The following is a 24,398-nucleotide window of genomic DNA, read 5'->3' as shown; positions in this document are numbered from 1 at the left end:
TACTTCCATCGTTGCAATAACATGTATCAGTTCTCTTGGCAACAGCATACTTTTTTCCTTTTCCGTTTAGATAAAAATATTAAATATTTGCACACGAGTAGCCGTGCACATGTGTTATGTGACAGCATGGATGGAGTGTGTGTGTGTGCTGAATGGACATCTGTGTCAGAGCATACGATATGTAGAGTGTCTGAGCAAAGGATGAATGTCTTTTTAATCGCTTTGTTTCTGTTGGATCTAAGTTAGCTGACTTATTAACCACCATCTGAGCAGAAGGAGAGGATAACAGATGAGCACAAAGACACTTTCTCATCCATCTGAAAACAAAGCAGAGAGGGGCAGGTCATTGCAATAAATAAACTTTAACAAAGGCAAGACTATTCTACAGCTGTCTCAAAGCTTACACATATCAATGATTTAATGGAAGTCATTTTATTTATGTGTAATCTAATTTATTAGAAAAGAATGAGTGTATTTAACAGGGTGGCATATTAGAAGGTATCTTAATCACAGCTCCAGTAAACTGAAGCATATCAGGTTTTAATTATTCTCAAACAATGGTGATTTCTAAAGGCACGAATGCATCAAACCATCAGCAGTTTTTAGTGATTTCAGATGAATGCCTTGCAAAAGCAGTCAAATTACAACAGCAAAACTTCAATGGATGTGAATGATAGACCAACACAAAATAGTGCGTACTTGTAAAAGAAGATAGCTGCTGTTGAAGGAAACCAAAGGAAATCTTGTTTGCATGCCACAAGGCACAAGCCGACATGGGAAACATGAAACGGAGGATTGCTTGGATAGATGACTCAAATTAGTCAAAGACATAAAAGTGTTTAGATCAAAACCAACACTGCAAACCACTCTAAACACACCATGTAGCATTTTGGTGGCAGCATCATGAAGCTCCATCTGAATGTAAGAAAATATAAGTCAATCCTGGAAGAAAACCCGTTAGAGACTATTGGACTGGATCAAAGGTTCACCTTTCATTTGGGTCACAACCATAAACATTGAGGCCCTGCTAAAGTAGTTTGGATTAGATCAAGGCGTATTCATGTTTTAGAAAGTCCATTCCTAAAATTAATTGACAATATGTGGCTAGATGTAAAAGTTGCTGTTCACATATGTTCCCTATTCAAGTTTGAGTTTGAGCTATTTGAGCAAAGAAGAATGAACAACAGTTTCTCTTTATGCACTGTATGGAGACATTCTCCAAAAGACTTCCAGTTGTAACAACACAGCTTGCTATTTAGGGTTTTGTTGTTTGTGAAAAAGAGAAGTTAAAAATCAATGTATACTTTATGTTCTACTGCACAATTATTCATTGCTATCTGTTGATCTGTCACATAAATCCCAATAAATAGTCTAATGTTTGTGGCTATGAAATGAAAAAATGTGAAATAGTTCAAGGGATGTAAATAATTTTACATAGCACTGCACATGGTAGCAAAGGATGAGTTAAAATGTGAATAAAATGCCTTTTTCTTTGGTCGCTGGTAGATATATATTTTTTACCTGTGGGATTTTTTAAATAGTTTTTTTTACATAAACCTTTTTACAGTTCTACACAATTAATTAAAATAAACCCCCTCTTTTCAAATAAATCAACTTTTCAGTCTCACCCTGCCACAGAAACATATAGGGTAAGCACTCTGGTATGTGAGGGAGGGCTCAAGAAAAAGGGAGGTGTGTGTGTAGGTGTGCTTGTGGGAATATCAGTGGGAATGTGTGTATAGCAGTGCCAATGGTCAGCTTGTGAGTTGCATGCATTGTAGGGAAATTTACAAAGGGTCCCACATGAGGAAGAAATTAGTAGTTGGTGGCTTACAAATTTGGACAAACAACAATTTTCATTCACACAAACACACAAATACAACTTTTGGCCTCTTTCCTGTGATTATAATCAAACACCAGATGCAGTAATACCTGACTGAATGCCAAAACACACATAACCTCGAAAGTTTCTTTTTGTAATATTTGTTCATGAAAATATTTGTAAACAGTGTTTCTGCTGCAGGTGTTGGTGCAGATTAAGAATCCATTTTAGGATTAGCATTGACTTGCATATTTCCTGCTTTGCTTCAGAACTATAAACATGTCACACCTGCAACAGAAAGGGCGTGTTTTAACAAAATGGTGCTCAATCTATATCATCACATTAAACTTTATTGTATTTAAACATATAGAGACTTAAGCTTAAGCTTTTTCTTCTTCACTTGTTCATTCACAAATATAAACTCTCAACCTTTCAGACAGCATAAAAACCAGTATCCTAGATCAAACTACACATTCCCACAGTTAACTTGACCTAACAACTTTATTTATCCTGCAGATTTTCACTCTTTTCCCATGAATATTTTTTATACTTACTTTACGTAACTGCCAGCACCTTAATAAACTTTCATGGCTTTATTAAGGCGATGTAGAAGAGACTAAATTTCATTTGGTGGAAAATACAAATTGGAATATTTTCTAATAAAATGTTCTTTTTAAACGTTCATTTAAAATGGAAAAACTATGTAAAAGTTTATTCTCCTTTGAACTAAATCTTGCTTAATAATATGATTCTGAATTATGAGCACAATTTCCTGCTGCTGGCAACTCCTCAGCCACAGTGATGCCACTGTTTTCTGTTCAAGGGAACATTAACTGTTGTCCTCTGGGTAGACACGAATGCACAAAAAGGCAGTTTCACTTGTAATGTGACTTTAAAACATCAAGCTTCTATGATTTAAATTATGTATTTTCCAGGCACATAGTGCTAGTTTAAACACAATCAAGTAACTATGTTACCTTGAGATGTTATAAAAATGTGGTACATATAATATATTAAACATGAAATAAATTTTACTTTGCAGTTTGCCAAGTGTGACACGTTGAAATTGGTCTCTGTCTCTTTAAGAAGCTCCTGTTCTCTCCGTCATGCCACTTTTAGCATGTTATCACAATACGTTTGCATCTGTCACTTACAACCGTTCTTAGGAGTGTTGGACTGAGGAGTAGTTCATTTGATAAGCTCAGCAGAATTGAACATATAAACAATTACATTTTCACATATGGCATAGCTGATTTGTACATCTCTGTCTCTTAAAAAAGCATTTTGTCTCCTTCCTGAAGAGTTCTTGATGGCTTAACGTCTACTTGGTGTTTCTACTTGCACAAAATTATTTGTACAGACAAATGAAGTACATTCAAGTATCTAGAAATTGTATCCAAGTATTAACCAGAATCCTGTAGGTTGACAATTATCTTCAGAAAATCTTACCTGATTATCCCCAAATTTTCTTTGATTTCACAAATGGAAGCAGTGTGTTTGAGGTGTCGAACTAAATGATTTACTTTGGCAGCCCGAAAATGAAACTGCTTGTGTTGGAAAGCGTATATGTGCAGCTCTCCAGATGAATAAAGAAAAGGGCAGTGTAAAACATTATTTATTACGCTGAGGTCAGGGAAATAGGTGCTTGCTACTCTCTTGCTCTTTCTTAATTTTTCTCTGCAATGACACATGAAAAATGTGCTTTATTTCAGTAATAAACTCTGAATCCTCCCTCATCCTCTTGCACCCTTCCCAGCCTGTATACCTGACTCTAAGTGCCCTCATTTGCCTTCACCTAGGTCAAAACACTTATATTCATGTTGTACAGAAATATAGGGGCATATCGGCTATCAAACGGGACCAACATGGCCATTAGTTTGTACACCTGTGCCAGTAGAGGTTATGTTTGTGATAGCTGATATGCCCTCGTGTCAACTTTGCTCTTCATGGATATGCCTCTAAGCTTATAAAAACAAACAGAGTGATTTAAATCTATCCGAGCAGCTCTCTCTTGATCTGTATGTGTGCACAAGAAAATTGAGAATGTGTTTTTGTTATCAATTTGAACAGGAATAAAAGCTCACCAAATTTAAATCAGCTCTTAATAAAGTAACTCTTAAGTAACTCTTTAGTGTAACTTTTAGTTACTCTAAAGACACTAACCACAATCACGAAAAGAGGTGAATTAATGTGTGGCTTTCTAACGTGGGATTTAAACATTATCAGAAATGCTGAGCCGTCTGTTGTAATTTCTTACAACAAAGTTTTTAATAAAATGCTGTTGTGTGTGGCAAGGTTGAGTGAGGCAATGAATACAGCATCTTGTTTGCCAGACTTCACCCTAATTGTAGAGCAACATCAGTCATGCACACAACAGCACATACCCACATCATTCCTGAAGCTGTGACAGCAAATATTTGCCCACATGTGGGAGCTTCTTGTAGCTTTTGCCCAGAGTAAACACAGCAGTGTGAATGTAGAATAATAATGCGGTACATTTTAACAGCTGCTTGGTCACAGTGTGTTTGTATGGCTTGAGGGTTCTTTTACGCACTAATTTGTCACTGTCAGCTTTATAGGGGAAAAAAGCACTTTATCTATTAATTAATTGGTCATATAGATGCATCTACATAAAATATTTTTGAAATGTTTCAATATGTGAAACTTATTATATAGATTAATTACAGTAAGACTGATGTTTTCAAACCTCTATTTATGCTGTTTTTTCAACTTAGAGCTAATGAAACAATATTGAAGATCAAAATATGAAAAAACAAAAAAAAATTCAATAAATTGCTATAATTTATGTACGTGCCTCCTGTTTGGCTAATTGTATCGGGGCTGTATAAGTTTTGTTCTGTTGTTGTTATTGTAATTTTTTCGTTTTCTGTGTATATAATCAAAATATCTAAAACATATACTATTTAAAAACAATTCTAATCCAGAAATGTGGGGTTAATAAACAACATTGTAAATTGTATATCCTTAATCCTTGCATGGCCTTAGGTGGAATGGTGCATATTTCCACCAGTCAGGGGGCTGGAAGTGACGAGTAAAACATGGCTGTGCAAAACATTTGATGATAAGCTCAGCTATAAGACATTTTCTTATAGCTGAGGCCTACAAATCTCTGGAGGGATTTTGGCTCTTTCCTCTGTACAGAAACTCCCTAAACTCTCTGGGAGAAGGAGGATAAATACTCTCAATGACATGCGATTGATTGTTTAATTTTGTAGGGATTTCTTTTTTCAGCATTTTCAGTTGATAAACAATCTTTCTTCACGAAAAAAAAAAACATTTGCATTAACGAGCTGATTCATAAAAGTTCATTTTGATGAAAAAAGGCAAACTTACGAAAACAACACTGCACCAAATAAGTACACCTTTATTTAATATCCCCGTAAAACCAAGTCCATTTTAGCATCAGTTTATGTTAGAAACAAAGTTTGCTGTCACTGTTAGATTTTCAGGAATGTGTGTTTGTCGGTGCACATACTTGCAACACTGGGTTATACATTTTGTTTTGTTGTTGTTGAAAGATTTACATCAAAGCATTATACCTTTATGAGTCGAGTCTTGTCTTGTTCATGTCTGCCAAGCCATAATGAGTCAACACACACAGAACCTTTGTCTGTGTCTGATTTATTGCCTACACTGTGGCTCAGCTGTTTAGTTGCATGACAATAACAGTGCAAACATTGCAATAAAAAAATAAAATTACCTTTGTGCACATGAAGCAACGTGTTTTTAAATCTGGTCACAATTTAGAGCAATAATGTTTAATTTTTGTAACTATAAAAAAAGTATTTTCATATACGGTACATTTGAAATTATTTACATATGTATTGAACAGAACGGTTAGGCCCTTTTTATTACCGTATAATAATTAGTCTAATTTATTGTCCAAATTATTTTGATTTTCTTTTTGTAGGAATTAAAGGATACATAGGATTATAATGACTTTTGATAAAATGCCTAAATGATCGTGTCTTGACTTTGTAAGCTTCTTACACATTAAACACTGTTTTCTATTGTGTCGCTTAAGTTTTAGAGGCCTGAAGGTGCCTCACTCGTCTGTTAAAACAATTATTGTATATGCAAGTGAAAATGTCCCTTACAAAAGTCAGGTTGTATATTCTGGCAAGGCCAGCATGTTTACATTAAGGTGAAACACAAATAAATAGAAGGAATAAACAGCATGGGAATGTCCTGTCATCATACTGTTCAGGAAGGACCTGGGTTCTCTTGGTTTGACGCAAGTGTATTAGCCCCAGAACAAAAACCAAATATGTATAGCCATAGTACTGAATCAGACCAACAAATTCAAAATTTATGAGTGTCCAACGCAAAGGTGTGTGCAAACAAGGTAGACTACAAGCCTGACTCAGCTCTGTATGGAGGAGTGAGTCAATAACAGTCTTTCAAAAACAGTAGGGCTTACCGAACAAATCTCTAAGTCTCTCCTCTGAACTCTCCAAAACAGTAGGTAGATTGTGTTTTACCTTGACAGAAATTCAATACAATTCTTCTTATTTATATTATGGCAATTGATGTCTCAAGACACAGTAAAAGACACACAGATCTAATTTAAATGTAGAAATGTATAGATTAAAACGCTACAACAAAAACAAGTTTGCATTTTTAACCCGTTTGATGTTTTTCTTTAATATTGCTGTCCTATAGAGTTGACTATGCTTTATTTGATGTGTTTCTGTTATAGCCAGCCACACTCTGTCAACCTTGCTCATAGTGATGTCTCCCTGACATCAGCCTCTCCCGATATAATATACAGTTTGACCATCTTTTAGTTTGCTGTGTTATGATTTGCATTCTGCAGTCCATAAATGTGAGTCTTGCATATGCCTCTGAAACATTTGTACTGTAATAAAGTCCTGATATTTATATATTTTTTCTCTAATAATCTTTGAATTTGTGTAATTTTTTGGTGTGTTACTGCCACTTAGCTATAAATGAAATAACTAAGCTTGGAGACTTCCTTCCAGAAAAAAAATGATTTTGGTTCTGTTAGCTGTAGTAGCAAATCTGAACAAATAAGTAGTCTTATAGAGATTTTATATTATTTCATATAATCAAATAAATAAAATGCTCTATTAATTGCTGTTCTTTGAAAGATTTTCAAAATAATACACCTAATACACAATGTCCTAAAAAAAGTCTAATCTTGACTCAGTCCATCCATTGACTGGGTCTATACCTTAACCTAACTGATGCTAAGGTTATCAAGCTGTTACTGGACAAACCAAAGGCTACTGCATATGTTAACATATAGACCTACAGTATAAATAAACTAACAAGCTTAAACTTTGTAAGTGCACACTGTAAGAAATCCTTACACTTGCTCAGGAAAAATAAAGGTTTCAAGGAAACCAAACATGTGTTACTTTATTACATAATGATTACCACATAATTGTTCTAATTTGTTTTCTTCATCCAGCTTTTCATCACTGGTTGTTTTTTTATTTTTTATTTTCTCTGCTCGAAGGCAAATCAAGTCTCCAAATATCCAGAAGCAGATTATGCCTGGCGAGATGAGGAAAGATGCCTTGGCAGATGGACATCCACACTCTTTATCACAGGTTGGAATGACATTATGTATGTGTGCAAATGAGTTCATTTGTGGTGTCGGAACAACATCCTCATCACATTATCATACCACTACGTTACATGATTCATGACAGGAACAGCTGTTTCTTGCTTTTCTACGTCTCATCTCTTTCCAAGTCATTCACTTGGAAAGTCATTTGTTTTGGACAGTGGCTTGTCTAAGGTATTTTAGACTTTTTCATGCTTTATCTTAGGACATATCAGTCCGTAGTACAACAAATACACAATAAACTATATGGTGGGAATAATCAAGAACAGAGTTTGTCAGGAGTTTGATGCACAATTTTTGATGTAAAAACTAGGTATCTAATTCTGTGTCAGGTGCTTTTCTCTCCCTGCATGCATTACTTGGTGCATGCTTTTATTCTGGGCTGGGGAGATCTGCTGAGAGGCCACTACATAGTGCAGTCATGTCAATTCACTCCCAGAGGGCCAATGATGTAAGCCTCTATATTCCCTCAAGCAAGCACAGAACAGGGCCCTGTCTTTAAGCAGAACGGTTCCATTCTTTTTCTTTGTCCCTGTGTGTGCTGGCAGACCCCATCCAAAGCATTGTAAAGGCTGACAACTAGCCAGCTGTAGATGATTTTCATGGTGTTGTTGACCAAAGGAAATACTAATTTTAAAGCATATCCAGTTTCAGATTCCAGCCATTGACCAATTATGTCCCACCGTCTCTTTGGCAGCTGTTTTATATGCCTGTTTGCTGACAACAGATCCAAAGACATAACAATTTTGTTGTTTTGTTTTTTGTTCCAGTTTCCAGTTTTTTTAAAGACAACCTTTAGCCTAAATTGTCAGCAAAACTTTAAGTGTAATAAACTCATTTATACCACAGGAAGAGGCATTCAGGAATGTACTGCTTAATTTGTTTGTTGATGACAGGCTTTGAGGAATTTGAAAGTCAGCTAATGAAACACAGCTAATTTTTTTTAACAAGACAGCTTTTAAATCACTTTTTGAACTGCATATCTAAATGATATCAAAAATGTGGCTTTTGTTGTTTAATTACACACCGCCAAATACACAGAAACAGTTTATTTGATCAATTAGGCTTTCTTATCTGTTTTAATCCGCATTACAGAAGGAAATCACCATTTAATCATTTCCCGCTTATCCTTCACGGATGGCTTTTTTTCTTCTTTTTTTTTCCAAGAAACGCCACTCCACCAGATAACAGAATCACACAAAGAATATCTGTAGCCCTCCACTCTCCCTCTAATCTCTTGTTCGTAAATTGGGGATATGCAGTGGCGATTTCTGAAATGGGCATTATATGGACATGGTTTCTGAAATGTTGTTCGTCCAGGGCGGCAAACAGGCTAGGACCACCTCTGGGGGTATAGCTAATGTTACTCAGACTCTTTTCGCAAGTAAATCACAATTTTATATCCTCATATTTTAGACAACAACACAGGCTACTGCAGATATATTAGAACAGTGTATAAGTAACTATACGACAGCCAAAAATAACACATTATTTGAATGATTCATCCACTTGTAAAAGGTTACAAATCTTGCTCATTTTAGAAAACTACGTGTTAAATTTATAACGACTGTGTAAAATATAAGCGAAGTTAAGACCAGCGTTATCTTTACCATCAGTGGTGAAACAAAAATCACTCTTTGATAAAGGAGTTGCATCTGGGACATCACAAATTAGCCCAGGTAATATCTATAACATTGTAGGCGTCTGTCAAATTTTATATGCTAATATTGATGATGACAGAATATAAATACATCAAAGTCGAGGACATGGCAGCAAAGAGAACAATTGTTCTCTTGCATAAACATAATTGTTAGTTATAAAACATAAATTGTTGACAAGAATTTAACAGAGAGGAAAGTTATGAGGGGTTTGTGGAACGTAGATGAATATTTAATGTGCCTGTTCTACAAATGGAGGGCCTAATGATTAGAGGGCTGGCATTAATTTGCCACAAACTGTGATCTGGGAACTATTAGACATGCTCTGATCTAAATGGTCAGGAAAGTACAAATCACAGTAAAAGGTCTGAGATATGTTTTGGATCCAGGGGATTTAAGCTTTAGACAGTTAGAAACAAGAATTTCAAATTAGAGCAAAATTTTACAGGAAACCATTTCACGTAGACAGGCACATTAGTGATGTTTTCATAACTCTTAGTTCTGTAAATTAGAATAGCAAAGAATGAACCCTTTGTAACAATGATCGCTCAGACTGATACTTGAATAAATCACTCTATATGATTAAGATGGCAGTAAGGCATTTATAACCTATCATTATTGAGGGGAAATTATTTAAGTCTGATAGAACATTTCAGCAACAAGTTAGTTCAAACATAACATAGTAAGCAATTATGAAACAAGCAACAAAGCATTTTGTCAAATGCCAACAAAGGAATAATTATCATCAAATATACACCAAATATGTTGATCACTGTTTCAGTTATTATTGATCAAAGACAACTCTAAATTGGTGAGGGTTTAGGAACTCAGTGTTTTGGCTGTTTTGCAGTTTTCTGGAAGTTTGTTCCTGATTAGTGACGCATAAATACTGAATGCGGCTTTTGTATGTTTGGTTCTGGTTCTGAGGATACAGAATAGATCAGAAACAGGAGACCTGGTCTGGATGGTTGATAAACAATAACAGGTCTTTGATGTATTTTGGTGCTAAGCCGTTCACTAATTTACAAACTAGCAGGATTATGTTAAAGTCTATGCTCCTACCTAGTGTACACACTTTAGAGTTCCTTTTGGGGTTCATCTTCTCTACTTTCCTAGTTTTAGTGAGAACTCAAGCAGCAGGGTACTGGATCAGCTGTATGGATGAGTTTCTTGTGAGCTTGTTGAGCCATTCATTATTTTATTCAAGAAATGTTCTCCAGGTGGTAAAAGTCTGACCTTGTAATTATATTCATGTATCTTTGAAGATTCAGCTCTGAGTCCCCTGCTACTGTCAGGTTTAAGGACCAATCACTAGTTTCTAACTGTAAAAGCTGAACCTGTGTGCTAGCTGTTGCTCATTCCACTGTTTTTGTGTTTAATCTCGGAAAACCGAGATATTATAGCAAGACTGATAAAGGTGAAACAATGCTGTGATTAATATTAATAGTACTAAAGGTCATCCTGAAAGAACTAAGTTAAAATCTGCTGTAGGTGGTTTATCGCTTTAACAAGTGAACAATGAAGTACTTTAAAACTAGGCTCAAAACTGTTTTACCCTGATATCAACCATAAATTATATCAACTGTTTCATGATATGTTTTTTCTGCCAGCACTTTAGACAAAGAGTAGCTGTGTTTGGTCTGAAAGATAGGAGGCCCAAATTAGTTGTTTTTTATGCAACAGATTAATCATGGTGTGTTTAAAACTGCCAGGAAAAGAACCAGAATCTCATGAATTATTTATCTAAGATAAAAGGGTCTGGCTAACATTGAATAATATTCACAGTCTAAGGGAAACAGTATTTGCAGTGCAGAAAGAGTTCATGTGGGAAACTGTATGTTTAACATAGCATCTTCCAGGCCACTATCCATAAAGATCCTTTCAGTGCAGTCTGTACGCTGCATATTTTGCTTGATCCAGCACTGAAGTTGTGTTATGGCCACTACCTCTGTCTATTTCCCCATGCGGTCTTTCTTCTTTGCCTTTATCTCTGCTTCCATCAGGAACATAGCACGCTCCAAGGGTAAACACACACAAATAAAGTCTCCCTGTCATTTCAGGACAGTTTATGTGGGACAAACCGATAACATCTCTCCGCTCCATTGTCTCCAGTGCACCATGCTGCACTTTGCAAACACAGAGAAAGCACACATCGGAAGTATTAATTTCAATCATTTGCACAGTGTTTTTTTTCTTTTTTCTCTCTTTATCTGCAGTGATGAGACAACAACACCTGTTGGTAATCTGTTTAAAGATCTGTCGATTGTTGGAGTAAATAATAATAATAAAAATCAAACAACTGTTATTTCATGGATTATAAGGTTTTGTTTTACTTAGATTTTCTTTTCCTGTTAAATTCTTCTGCTCTTGCACACATGGAGATTGATTTTGCACACGCTGTGTGCTAATGAATGTGAAGCAAGGAATCCTAATATCACAGCTGCTGGAAATATGTATTTTCTCACTCTTCACTAGTTTATAAAAGTGATTGCAATCTTTCCATCAAACCAGAAAGAGCCAGAATCATAATAATCCTTCCCAAGGGCTTTAGGCGATGACTGGTTCTGCACAAACTATGATTTTAATAATTCTTACAACTTTCTAAATTCTGTTATATATTTTTCAAAGCAGCATTCTCTTGTTACTAACAAAACTCTCATTAAACATGTCTGTACACTTTGACGCATACATATAAAACACACACGCACTGTACATGTGCCAGCACACACATATGCAGACACAGCTTTCTGGTTAGGTTGCACTTGAGAAATCCAGTGGTGGCAGCCCGCTCTCAGTGGGGCGTGTATGCATGAGTGTGTGCAGGCTTCAGGGTGTTGTGTGGGGTCAGACTGGCCCTTGTTGATTTTGGTGCATCGAATTACTGCCTGTCCATCACAACCAATTACAGTTTTGAACTGCTGACACATACAACACTTGTCGGCGTGTGTGGGTGTGTGTGTGGGTGTATGTTGCTTACTTCCATCTGTAGTGTGCTGAAAAGAAGAGCCCAAGTTCACTTTTTGTTTTTACCAGCTTTAAGGTTTATCATTATCATCACTGACAGTTTGATATGTCAGTTTTATAAATGAGTTAAAAACGATTTCAAACTAATCGAAAGTATTTTTTGGTATTTGTTAGAGGCAAGTGATAAGGCATTCACACCCCACTTGTGTTTTCCTGGCAATGTCTCATGAAATGATTTTCTCTACATCTGGAGACTCCATTACAATTGAATCCTCATGTGTGACCTATGGTACTGTTTAAAGAAATGCTCTGCTTGCTACAAAACCAAGAACGTGTTTTCTCATAGCACTGCTATTTGAGCTACATACATCACATTTGCATACGTAGGCTATTGTTGTGAACATGTCCATTAGGAGGGATAAGCTCATTTTACCAGATATGAAACTGTCATGTTTGGTAACATTTTTATTTTAGCCTGTTTCCAAGAGCTTTCAGACATTTTAGTTGTCATTCAACTTACCTGGACAGAAACCCCTGCACTTTGCTCAGGATTCTTCATCCACACAAGACAGCAAGGCTTATATGCCGCTTTAAGAAAAGTGTGAACGTGTGAACATAAAAGCAAATCAATACTTTAAAAATCAATGAGAAAGTAAAAAAGTGAAAAAAAAATCAGGTGGTTTATTTTTTCTTTTCCGGGTTTTTCTTCACGGTTCCATCAACCAGTGTGGAGAAGGATCATTTTCTTGCCCTCACCATAGGTGTCAAACAGGCCACACACAAACTGTCTGAGTGGAAGCCCACAGTGTGATCTGCACACCCACACTCACAAGTCAGATGTCTTACATGAGAGCAAGCAAGAAAATTATTAGAGATTTTCTGCAGTTGTCTTTCACTAGTACTAAAACTGCAAAACAGTATCCATCATGTTTTTATGTGCCGATTTCTGGTTCTTTTTGTGATCTAACAACTACATGTCATAAATTTAGATTGTGGAGAAGCAGATTATTCCCATTTATCCACTTTGGTTCTGGTGATCTTTATTTAGGATTGGTGAGTGCAACTTTCAGCAAGATATCAGAAATTACAGTTTGAAGAGTTACTTCAGCAACTCTTACAGCTAATTGTAATTAGCTGTATTTATTTATTTATTTTATTTTGTTTGTCTGTGACAATTACAAAATTGCAAATTTTACCCTGGAAGTGTGTGTGCTTGTTTGCTGTTGAACCAATAGACATAAAACTCTTAACTTGTGACTTCCAGAAGTGCATAAAAATATTCAGCCAACATGTAACAGTATTATTCTTGTAATTGGTGGTTCAGTTTGTATCTGCTACAAACAGTCTACTCGTAGGTCTAAAATGTGGCTGAGGAATAAAAACTGGAAGAGACCATGAAAATCACTCTCTTTTTATTTTGTCAATAAAAAAGAAGACGGAGGAAAATACTTACCGTATGCTGTGGTTGGGTTACGACTAACCATGGGTGAAGGAATATGGAGAAAAGAATTACACACTCTGCTGAGAGTATATCCAGTTATGATTAGGTACTTAGGGGTTTTTATCATAGTGGAAAATTTTCATTGTGTGACATCGTTTTATTCTTGACTCTGTTCTCAACAACATGCAATTATGGTACATTTAAGATGTAAAAGATGATTCTGTGAGAAAGCATTTCTTTACATGTAAGAATTCTTGTCTGGAACTGACCGTTTACAAAGCATAATCAAAAGATAGGAGTAGGATATATCCATGAATGTGGAACTCTTACTAAATTTCTCCTAAACTAAAAAGGTGCAGACAGAAAACTTTTCTTTTTTTTCCAGTATTTTATTAGCCAATCAACCATCAGCGCAAAAACAAATTTCAAATGACTGGTAAAATGATTTCTGCATTACTAACCAATGTTGCAGAAAAATGAGCTCAAAATAATTTCAGACCAAATTTCAAAGCAATTTAAAAAAACAAAACTTCTGTCTTTGGTTTTTGCTTCTTTTTTTTCCGAAACCTACTCTTCTTCTCCCTCTTCCACGTCAAGCTTTGCAATTCCCAGGATGCCATGCGTGAGACGGCGGAGCGGATAATGGAGCTGGAGAAGACTCTGAGGGATACCATGAACACCTCGGCGCTTAGGGAGGCCCTTTGGGCGCAGGAGGAAGCCGCCCGTGTTCAGGCCCAAAGACAGGTTTATATGATGGGGCACACACTTATGGTGGACCACAAACCTATAAATGCACACAGCCTCATGTACAGTATCTTTTCAAAAGCCACTTAGTTAGTGTCATGAACTTAACAACATCCCCCTTGCGGTTACATGTGTATCTGCAGCCTAACAGGAGAACCGTAACTCTTTTGTGCGATATAGTGTTACGCCAAAATAATTTTTAGCTATGGGTTTTTATTTTTGTTGTTATTTTTTTAATAAGCTTTTGTCGTGTTTTGCTCGTAACTGAAATTCTAAAGCAAATAATCAAATTGGAATAATCAAAGTGGTCTGGGTTTATTTTCCTTTGTAAAATGTGTCCGCATGGAAATATGTGCACATTGAACATGAGGTTCATTCGCGTGTATGCAAAATATGATATGTATTTTTCCAGCAAACCGACTTTAGGTTTGCAGACTGGTCTGCCTTTTTTAAACATGCATGTCCTGCTGTTTGTCTATTTTTCCGACTGCCAGCTGGTTGCTCTACATTTTAATGTGGGGCAATAAAAAAAAGAAAGAAAAATGAATGTGTGTGCTTTTGAATGTGCGTGTGAGTGTAGGTGTGTCTGCGGTGGGAAAAAGAAACAGGGCAAGGGAGCATGTTTCCTCTCGGTGTGAGTGCGCATTTGAATGAGAATGACCTTGCATTACTTATGAGTGCCACAAGTAATTTGAGAGCTAACGGTGGTTAAAACTAGAACTAACATTATGAGGTAGAAATATGTCTGTATTTCTTTAAGCACACTCTCTACCAGAGCTTGAAACATGAAAAAAGAGAACTGGTCGACAGCAGAGCCAAGTTAGAGAAGGTCAGACTTAGTTTAGAAGATCCAGCCAGAGCCAATGTTAACTGTGGCTTGCTTTTTCCTCGTTTGCGTACTTTCACGCTCAACTTACGTTCAGCCTGGATACTGTGTATATTAAACAATATTTTAATCCACTGAGAAGTCGGAAAGAAATGAAAAGCAGTTTTGAGGAACTTGTTGCATGTGAAGAAGTAGGTTATTTAGCGTTTACCCATGTTAACTCATGTGAAGAAGAGAGAGCATGAATTGTGAGACATTAACTCCCAGTGACTTCAAAAGTCCCAGTCAACTTGCTTTTTATTTACACAATTTTAGAACTTTTCTAGACATCAAGAAAATAAGGAGCCATGTAGTCACACTAGCAATTTACAGTGCTTTGTAAAAATACTCTTAAACCTTGAACTTCTTCACTTAGACATATTGCAGATGTAAATAATAGATCAACACATATTAGTGTGTAAATGTGAAGCCTAAAGAAATACCTCTAAACTAGGCAATATCTAATTGCCTTCAGACCATCATCACAATAAAACATGACAGTGTAAGCATTATTTTCTGCAAATTCTCTCTTTTTTTTTTTTTTTGAAGCAGAATAGACAAAGCTATCAATAAGGCTTCACTGAAAGAAAACTATAAAAGACTTCCATCTATCCATTCATCCATTTTCTAACACCCTTATCCCTAGTGGGGTCAGGAGGGGCGCTGGTCCCTATCTCCAGCTAACGTTCCGGGCGAGAGGCCGAGTACACCCTGGACAGGTCGCCAGTCTGTCGCAGCTATAAAAGACTTGACTTGGTTTAAGGGGTTTACTTTCTGCCAGGGCAATAACTTTAAACATTCACCCAAAGCTACAATAGAATGGTTTACCTCAAAGCAAATATTTAATGTTAAAATGACTCTATGAAAGTGCAGACCTCAATTCACAAATGTTCTTTTTTTAATTTGCTGAGCTTCAGCAGTTTTGAAAGTAAAGCATAATAAAATAAAAAACCACGTTGGGCATTGATCGAGGCATAGTCCCAAAAGTGGCGCCTGTAAATGCAGCAAAAAGCAATGACCAATTGAACAAAAGTTTATTTCACTTTTAATATCTTTATTAGTAAAAGAAGAAACAAAAAAATAAAACTCTGGAAAGAATATCTCATTTTTTTTCTACTTACATAATAATGCACTACTTTAATTTGATTAATCACACAAAATAATAATAAAAAAAACATACATTGTAACTTGTGATTGTAGTCCAACAAAATGTTAAAAAGTTAAAGGCATCCATCTCACTATAGATGCCCAGACTCTGATGCTCACTGGTTGTTGATGAATTACATTTTTCTAATGTTTCAGAAAGAAAAGAGAGGAACGTGATTACAGAACAGAAAACGAATCACGTCTGTCAGAAAGATCACCTGACCCTGGCACTGTTTCAGAGTGCCCTACTAAACTCACATTCTCTCACACCCTCCCTTTTTGTTTGATTTTCTTCTTTTTTCTTCCCTCTGTCCCAGAATAACCAGTCTCATGATGTGTAATGAGCTGAAAATCTTCTGTCAGCCTGACCTGATGAAATGTAACATGGGTAATGCCCCAGGTCACTTTTCTTCACACCCCAATCCTTTAAGTCTCTCACTCTGTCTCTACCCCTTTCAGCTTTTTTCTTTCTCATGAAATCACCTCTACCATCCATTCTTGTTCTTTCCCATTGGCCTTCTTAAGTTGTCTCATGCCATTATGTCCACGATGCCTTCCCAATGCATTTTCTGTCGATTTCCCACTTTGGCGTTTGAACTAGGCCTTTGAACCAGGAACATGGCATGAATGCACCAGAGGGATTTGGTCCCTACCTTTGAGCTCTCAATCAGCTTATCAACTAAAGTGTACTAGCCTTAGCCAGCCTTAGTTTGGTTGGAGAGCCTTTTCTTGAAGTTGAGCTAAATTAGCACGCATAGGATCACCCCTAAGCAGATTAAGTCCCTAATTTTTCCTAAAATTCATTGTATTTCTTATTAATAATGTGATTGTGCAATGACAACCACCCTGGGTGGTGCACTAATGAGGGACTGGCAGGAGAAAAGCTAAAAACTGACAGTCGTGGAGGTACATCTAAATCAAGTTAAATGTGTGAACCTTGACTTTCATTGAGGCCTGCAAAAAAAACCCTTTGTAAAATAAACCTCTTTATACTCTTCTATGCTGCAAACAGAAGCTTCATTATATTTCTTTGGGATTTAATGCTATGGACACATGGTGGAACATCAGTTCCACTATATTTTATTGAAATGGAATAAAGGATTCATTATTTTCAGTTATTCTTTGTAGAACCACTTTTGACTTACAGTTGCAACTATTTTGGGGGCAAATCTCTATCAACATTGCACATTATCTATTTATATTTTAGCTACTTTTTCTTTGCAAAATAGTTCAGACTTTGTCAAAAGAGAGGTATGTAAAGATTAAAGTTCCAGTCTTTACACAAACTTGCTAGTAGATTAATGTATAGATTCTGACTTGTTCATCATCACAAATGAATTAGCTTTGATCTGAACCATTCTATTGTGACCCTTGTTATTTGTTCCGGGTCATTTTCCTACTGGCAAGTACACATCTGCCTATACTCAAGCTTTCATCTTGTTACCAACACTTTTTTGCCATTTCTGGCAAATGTGCGCAATAGAAGGAGCCTTTGGGGGAACGGGTCAAATTTATGCTAGAGATATATAACAATGATGACGATGTGATCTGATGACATGATCAACACATCATCATCATCATCATCATCATCATCATCATCATCGTATGGCTCTGGGCAACACAAATTATGTGTTTACTATATTTTAAAGATATGCTATTGCTATACACTGAACTGGTTCTTCTGAAGAGCAGAGAAAAGAAAAAATAATTTATTTAAAAATAATAATTAATCAGTAAAGCTGCTCTTAATGCTGCTGCTATGTAGTGCTGTCTACTGGTTGCCTGCCAAGGTAGCACATTTCTGGAATAAATTACTTCCGGTCTTGTGGAGCTATCTGCTGAGATTGAATTATGTACACATCCAGACCTGGGCCAAGGCACAAGCAAACAAAGTGGCTGCTTAGGGCTATGGGGCCACTAAGGGTGCCCCTAAGTGGTAATGATGTTTTTTTAATTTATTTTTTATTTAGTGATTATTTTTATGTGATTATTTGAACAAAAACGCACAATTTTATAATAAAGTTGTGATTTTTCTTTTTAAATTAACAATATTATATGTAAACATGTAGAAATCATTCTTATATGAGCCAAAGGAGAAAATAAAATTATTGCTCTTGGGGCCCCCTCGTGGCTGCGGTAGGTAACGCTTCACCGGTAATATGAGCTGCCGTGCAATGTGCAGTGCGCATCCAAATCTCCAAAGCAATGGTGTAAACAAAACAATCTCGCAAAAACGGACTTATCCTTCAGGACGAGAGAACAGACAGAGGAACAATAAAAAAAAAAGCCAAGATAAGTGTATGTTTGCATGTGACTTGGTAATGTAATGTTTATCAGAACAATGTGTGGACCTGCTAATAGAAAATTAGCTTGATAGCGACCTTGAACGATCCTGTTCAACAGCCAAACATTTATGCTAGCGTTTTTGTGTTTGTATGAAACTTAAGTTTTGACTTTAAACGAGTTGATTCTCGTTGTTGGCCCTATATACTTTCAAGGCTTTTTGGCTTCCAAATGGTGAGTTTGATAACAATAAGCAAAACTTGTCAATGTTTGACATTGTCTAACACAATGTTTTTACTTCAGGCTGCATGGCTGCTGGATTAATATTTCAATGGGCTACTCTAAGGTGTAGTTGTAGATATGGTGTTTGCTGCTGAGCATGATAATTTATGTTGCTAAAATTTTTACATCAATTTATAAGTTGTGAATCTTCACCACAAGCACTGTCAACATTATTTGAAGGCACAGAATAAGCTCATCGCTGGTCCATATTCTCAGAAAGACTCAGTATAAACTTAACTTTTAGCTCTTGGAATTACACCTAAAAGAATTAATTTAATCAAAATAAGTCATGAATATGTGTGTATGTATTCCATCTTAAGTCCAGTGCATGCTAGTTTTTGTGTTGTTTCTTTTACCATCACTTAGTGATATTGGATATAATGTAAATAGCACTGTCAGAGATAAAATAAATATATAGCAGGTGTGCTAATGATCTAATCATATGACTGTTGATTGCAGCAATCTACATTATTACAGAAATAGAAGACGCCCAAACAAAATTTGCTAAGGGCCCTATGGAGTCTTGGGCTGGGCCTGTACACATTGACTCTATTTATTCACTAATTTCAAGTGAAGTTATTGCATAGATTTTAATTTGAGAAAATTTTAAAAACCACATGCCACTTTTCTTCCGTATCATAAGTATGCCCCACTTTAATTTTGTTTGTCACCTCAAATCCCACTAACGTACAGGGAAAGTTGTGCTTTTAACTTGACACAATGTGAAAAAAGTTCAAGAGGTATTAAGACAGTTTTTCCTGTTTACCATAATTTAAATTCACACAGCCACATGTCTATCTGCATCATACGGTGGAACTATTGTGGTTAATTGATAAACTGAAATAAAAATTCTTAACTTTTCTCTTCCATTAAGATTCTTGGTATTTGCTTACAGTCTTATCTTTGAAATATTGTTCCATATGTGATATTCATGAGTAATCGGGAAGCACATTATCTGACATCTGTGAAACACACCTAGAAAGCTGGAGAACATAGACAGTGTCCCAAAAAAATGTGTGAACGATTTGGCTCCTTCATAAAAGATGCCCTTTGCCTTTTTCATGTCTGACCCCTGCTGTTGTTCCTCTAAATGCTATCCTTCTGGTTCTTTTTTCTTTGTATCTCTTTTAGTCAAAATTTCAAACGACTGTCTTTTAGGTTTGTTGTATAATAAATCTTCAAAGTAACAGAGTCAAATAAAGATAATGAGACACTATTTTATTTTTATCTGAACATCTTGACTAGTTCTGCATCCTATTGTGAAGTAACTGTTGTTGAGCAATTAGACCCCTTCCTGTGTTAGGATAAAGATGCCCTGAGGTCACATCCTGTCTATCAGGCACTCTGCTTGGACACACAGGTTCACATGGCTGGAGGGCATGAGTGTGCAGAGGAAGGAGATGCACTTGAGAGCTTGAACATTATCTTCAGTAGCCCTGAAGTAGAACCATACTTATGAGGAAGATGAAATAAGTGGTGAAAGGAAGCAAGTAGAGGGGAAAGTTGTTTCCATCCCAAGGGTCATTGAACATGCCAATTTTGCCTCCTTCAAGATGTCGACTGTCCATTGATTTCCATGTTTATGCTGTCATTTCATCTCATCTTAACCATTTAAACACTCACAGGCTTTACTACACTCAGCCCACATGCAGTGAGGGGGCAAAACTGATCTTTTGTGCTTTACTATAAAATAAATGAGTTGGGCTGAATCCCCTTTTCCATGGTCTTCCTACAGATAACTCACCACCAATCCTTTGGACGTTATATCAAGAAGACTAATGCAGTCATAAAAGTTATTTATATATATTTACTTGTCCTGTGTAAAAGTTGTTTTATATTCCTAAACTGAATTATTGTTTTTTTTTTCTGATGTTGGTGAAGAACTGATAGAAATTGTGTTCAAGAAACATCTACACTAAGAAATAATTCATCTTTCCTTTTTCATTATAAATTGGAACACATTATAGGCAAAAATAGATAACAGAGCAGGCTCCTATGCCTTCATGTCCAAATGTGCTCTATTTTTAAAGTTCATTAAGCTCTGCACTGCTACACAGAAATACCTGGGACACCCTGCCTCTTAAAAACACTCTTACGAGTGAAAAATGAAGACCACAGGGTGAAACGGGCTTCAACTTTAGCCACTAAATTAATCACTTTAGAACATAGCAATATGGCTATTGTGGGAAGTTCTAACACCTATAAACCTGTTGTCCCTTTAAATAGTTGGAGGAGCTGATGGGAGCTTTAGAGAAGACTCGCCAGGAGCTAGATGCCACTAAAGTACGTCTGTCCTCCACTCAGAAGTGCCTACATGAACGAGATGGACACCTCAACCAACTGCGGCAGGAGAGACGTAAACAGCTGGAGGAGATTCTGGAGATGAAGTAAGCTCACCAGCTGAAAGTACATTACCTTCCACTTTAGGTCAGTTTGTATCAAAATATTACAAGTCCAACACACCATTCTGACCCATATATATATATATATATATACACTGTAAATCCCTACCTAAACCGCTTCAAGCTAACACTAAATGATGGATGTTGGGTTGCTTTTTGGACCCCTGTACAATTATCTTTAGACCTTTTTGTTCTTCCACTTTTAAATGTATTCTTGCTTCAGCATAACTGGTTCAATGATTTAATTTCCTTCTCAGCATGTCATCAAGTTCAACAGACGGACATTAATGACCCATCAGTTTAAATCAGGTTTGTTGAAGCAGAAAAACATTTCAAACATCCAGGGCAGTCAATCCTGGGGACCAGAGATGGGAAACACAGTATTTAAAGGCATACATGTTACTAATTATTAGTTATTTTTCACTGCTGACCTAGTTCCCCTCTTTTAGCTTGCAAACAGTTATATACTACATATGCTACTTCTTTGAAAAGTATCAATACCTCTCAATTTTTTATGCATTATGTTATTTTATTACCACAATTAACAAGCTTAAAGATTCTTTTGAGATACACCAACAAATAGTAATGCATAGTTGTGAAGTGCAAGAAAAATTATGGATGTTTTTGAAAACCTGTTTTCCACATTTCTGTAAAGCAACTACTAACATATTCAGCACCCTTATTTACCGGTTACTAGTATTTCTCTACCAGCTTTGCACATCTCTGTATACTAATTTTACCATACTTGTTTTCAAAAAAAGCCAGCCTCCATGTTTGTGTTAAAGAAAATGATCTCTCAGCATGGCGCTGCTGCCACAATTCTTTGCAATGGAAATTTTATTTTCAAAATATTTTCTCCCATGTTGTTTTGCATGTTGACCAAAAAGTTTTATTTTTAGTCCATCTTACCTGAGCACCTTGTTTCATGGAGTCAGGCAAACTGCAAAGGGGACTTATTTAGTCTCTCTTTCAACAGTTCATCTTGTCGTTTTTCCATAGAAACCACATTTGTGGAATGCATAATATGTTCTAGTCATCAGATTATACCACCTGTGCTATGAACTTTCTCCAGAAGCAGCGACTCGAAAGTTGAGAGACGATCCTTAGTATGAAGCAAAGTGTAATTCAAGGGGCTGGGTTTAACCAGGCTAGGCAATTATTGCAATGGATTTTATTTTGGGATATCGGAGTAAATGGGGCTGATTACAAAGTAACACCATGCTTTTAATATTTTTTTTAAAAAGAAAAATATAATACAATATAAATATTGTGTTCAAAACTTTTATTGCGTCACCTGTTTACACATGCAGGATTTTTTTACTTATATGTTTCACTGAAAGGGAGTGAGAGCCAGAGGCAGAACTTAACCAGAAAAAGGAAAAAAAAAAAACTGTCCAGAATTGTCTAGATTCCCATGTGTGAGTGTGTATGTCAGTGGGTATGTGTTACGTGCTTTGAGTTATTTGACTAAAGGACTAAGAAACCACATATCTGCTTGTCATGTGCTGCAGAGAAATGCTTTTAATGTGAGCCACAGTAGAGAGAACATTGGCACGTGTACCATGAAAAGACAACTTTTAAAGTCCATTATGCTGCTTTGATCACACAGAATACTGAAGGAATGTGTACACAGGGTAGTACTTCTGCCCTGTGTGTGTGTGCGTGAGGGGGTGTTTGTGTCTGTTAGAAGAGAGCGCAGCTGCCAAAAGCATACCCTATGCATGTCTCTGTTGTAATACAAACCATCTTCCTGTCTGTTTTGATTTCCGACATCTAATTTTACCAGGAATGTTAATCAGGAAGCATGTTTTTTAAATAATAAAGACACGATCTGTGCTCAAGGTGTCTCCAACAGAACTGCTTTGTGACCCAGCATGTGAAACACATCCATGCTGTTGTATGGCACTGTGCTTACGCTAGTATTGTATTACCATCAGAGAATGCCTGAGAGGAAGACGTTTAGTGTGATGGTTGGTTGACATACACAGCAACAAAGTCTATTGGAATCTTTCCCTTTGTGTTCGAGCCTCTGCCTAGTCTAAACTGGTAAGAGTTAATGAAGGGGGGCATGAGAGTGTGTGTGGTCTGTTATGCATTGTATTCTATGTGCATGAAGAGGTTGGAAGCTGGGGGTTTGGGGTCACTGATGATGAGGATTAAAGAACTGTTGAATCGCGAGGGGGCAAAGCTTCGTGAGACAGAATGGCCCACAAAGATACGCATGCAAAATCTATGCACAACCTCAGTGGAACTCGCATGTAATCACTCACGTCTGCAGACATGCACATACTTACACAAACTGTGGCTTTTTGCTTTTAAAGAAAACTGGGCTATACTCCCCACAGCACAGCTCTGGCCCAAGTTAGCAGAGAGAAAGCTAAGCAGGAAAGACACAGGGCAGAGAAAGAGGGGCAGCAAGAGGGATAGATAGGAATAAATGCAGGAATGAAGGAGGACAGGGCAGAGTGAATGGGATAGAATAAAGGGGCTGTACAAACTGAGGTATTCCAAATCTTAGGAATCATGATAGAAGTTTGACAGAATGCCAGGATTCTCTCTCTCTCTCTATTTCCTTTTCTTCTTTCTCTCTCCTCTATAATGTGGCATTTGTCTAGGTCAACTGAAGCAAACTGTGTGAGGTATGTTCCACAGCAAGCAAGGGAGGCTCTGTATGAGCCTGTGTGTTTTTTGTTTTTGTGTGTGTGTGTGCTTGTAAGCCAGAAGGAGAGAGAGAGAATATATATATTTTTTTTGGCTTTTCAACACTGGTAATGAATAAAAGAGACAAGGAGAGAGAAATCATATTCAATATCCTCTCATGGCCTGCTGGGTTTTCTTAGCTCCCAATGTTTATGTGTGTGGGGGTGTGTCTATGTGTGTAAATGTTAGAGAGACCTTATTATTATCGTTTTCGGATATGGAGCTGAAGGCTTGATGTATAAGGAGCAATCCGGGTCTCTTCTATCACCCCACACCAGATTAAGTTTCCACCGTACTGTACAGTGTTCACACACACAGACACGGATGGTCTCCTGAGGAGCTACTCATTAAATAATTCTGGGGTCACAGGGTGTAGGTGCGCAATAGAGAAATGATGTGTTAGGACGTTTTGAATAGTCCATCATTGAGATGTTTCTATAGTCAGAGTTGGATAACACTTCATGCCATTACATCGCA

The 24,398-nt window shown here is 36.7% G+C and overlaps 1 protein-coding gene across 2 annotated transcripts in view; it reads left to right on the top strand.

The window, feature by feature from the left end:
- Positions 1 to 24,398, top strand: part of LOC114144954 (ELKS/Rab6-interacting/CAST family member 1-like) — a 160,576-nt gene that overhangs the window by 65,025 nt on the left and 71,153 nt on the right. Inside the window, exons 13-15 of one of the 2 annotated variants that reach the window (XM_028018226.1) lie at positions 7,326 to 7,419; positions 14,097 to 14,243; positions 21,046 to 21,206. In XM_028018226.1, the coding sequence (XP_027874027.1) occupies positions 7,326 to 7,419; positions 14,097 to 14,243; positions 21,046 to 21,206 (402 nt within the window). The remainder of the gene's footprint in view (positions 1 to 7,325; positions 7,420 to 14,096; positions 14,244 to 21,045; positions 21,207 to 24,398) is intronic. The other variant, XM_028018232.1, reaches the window with a different exon arrangement.

Source organism: Xiphophorus couchianus, chromosome 1 (genome assembly GCF_001444195.1).
Source record: "Xiphophorus couchianus chromosome 1, X_couchianus-1.0, whole genome shotgun sequence".
NCBI classification, from domain to species: domain Eukaryota; kingdom Metazoa; phylum Chordata; class Actinopteri; order Cyprinodontiformes; family Poeciliidae; genus Xiphophorus; species Xiphophorus couchianus.
The sequence above is the reverse complement of the archived record's forward strand: the minus strand, read 5'-3'. Positions and strand labels throughout refer to the sequence as shown.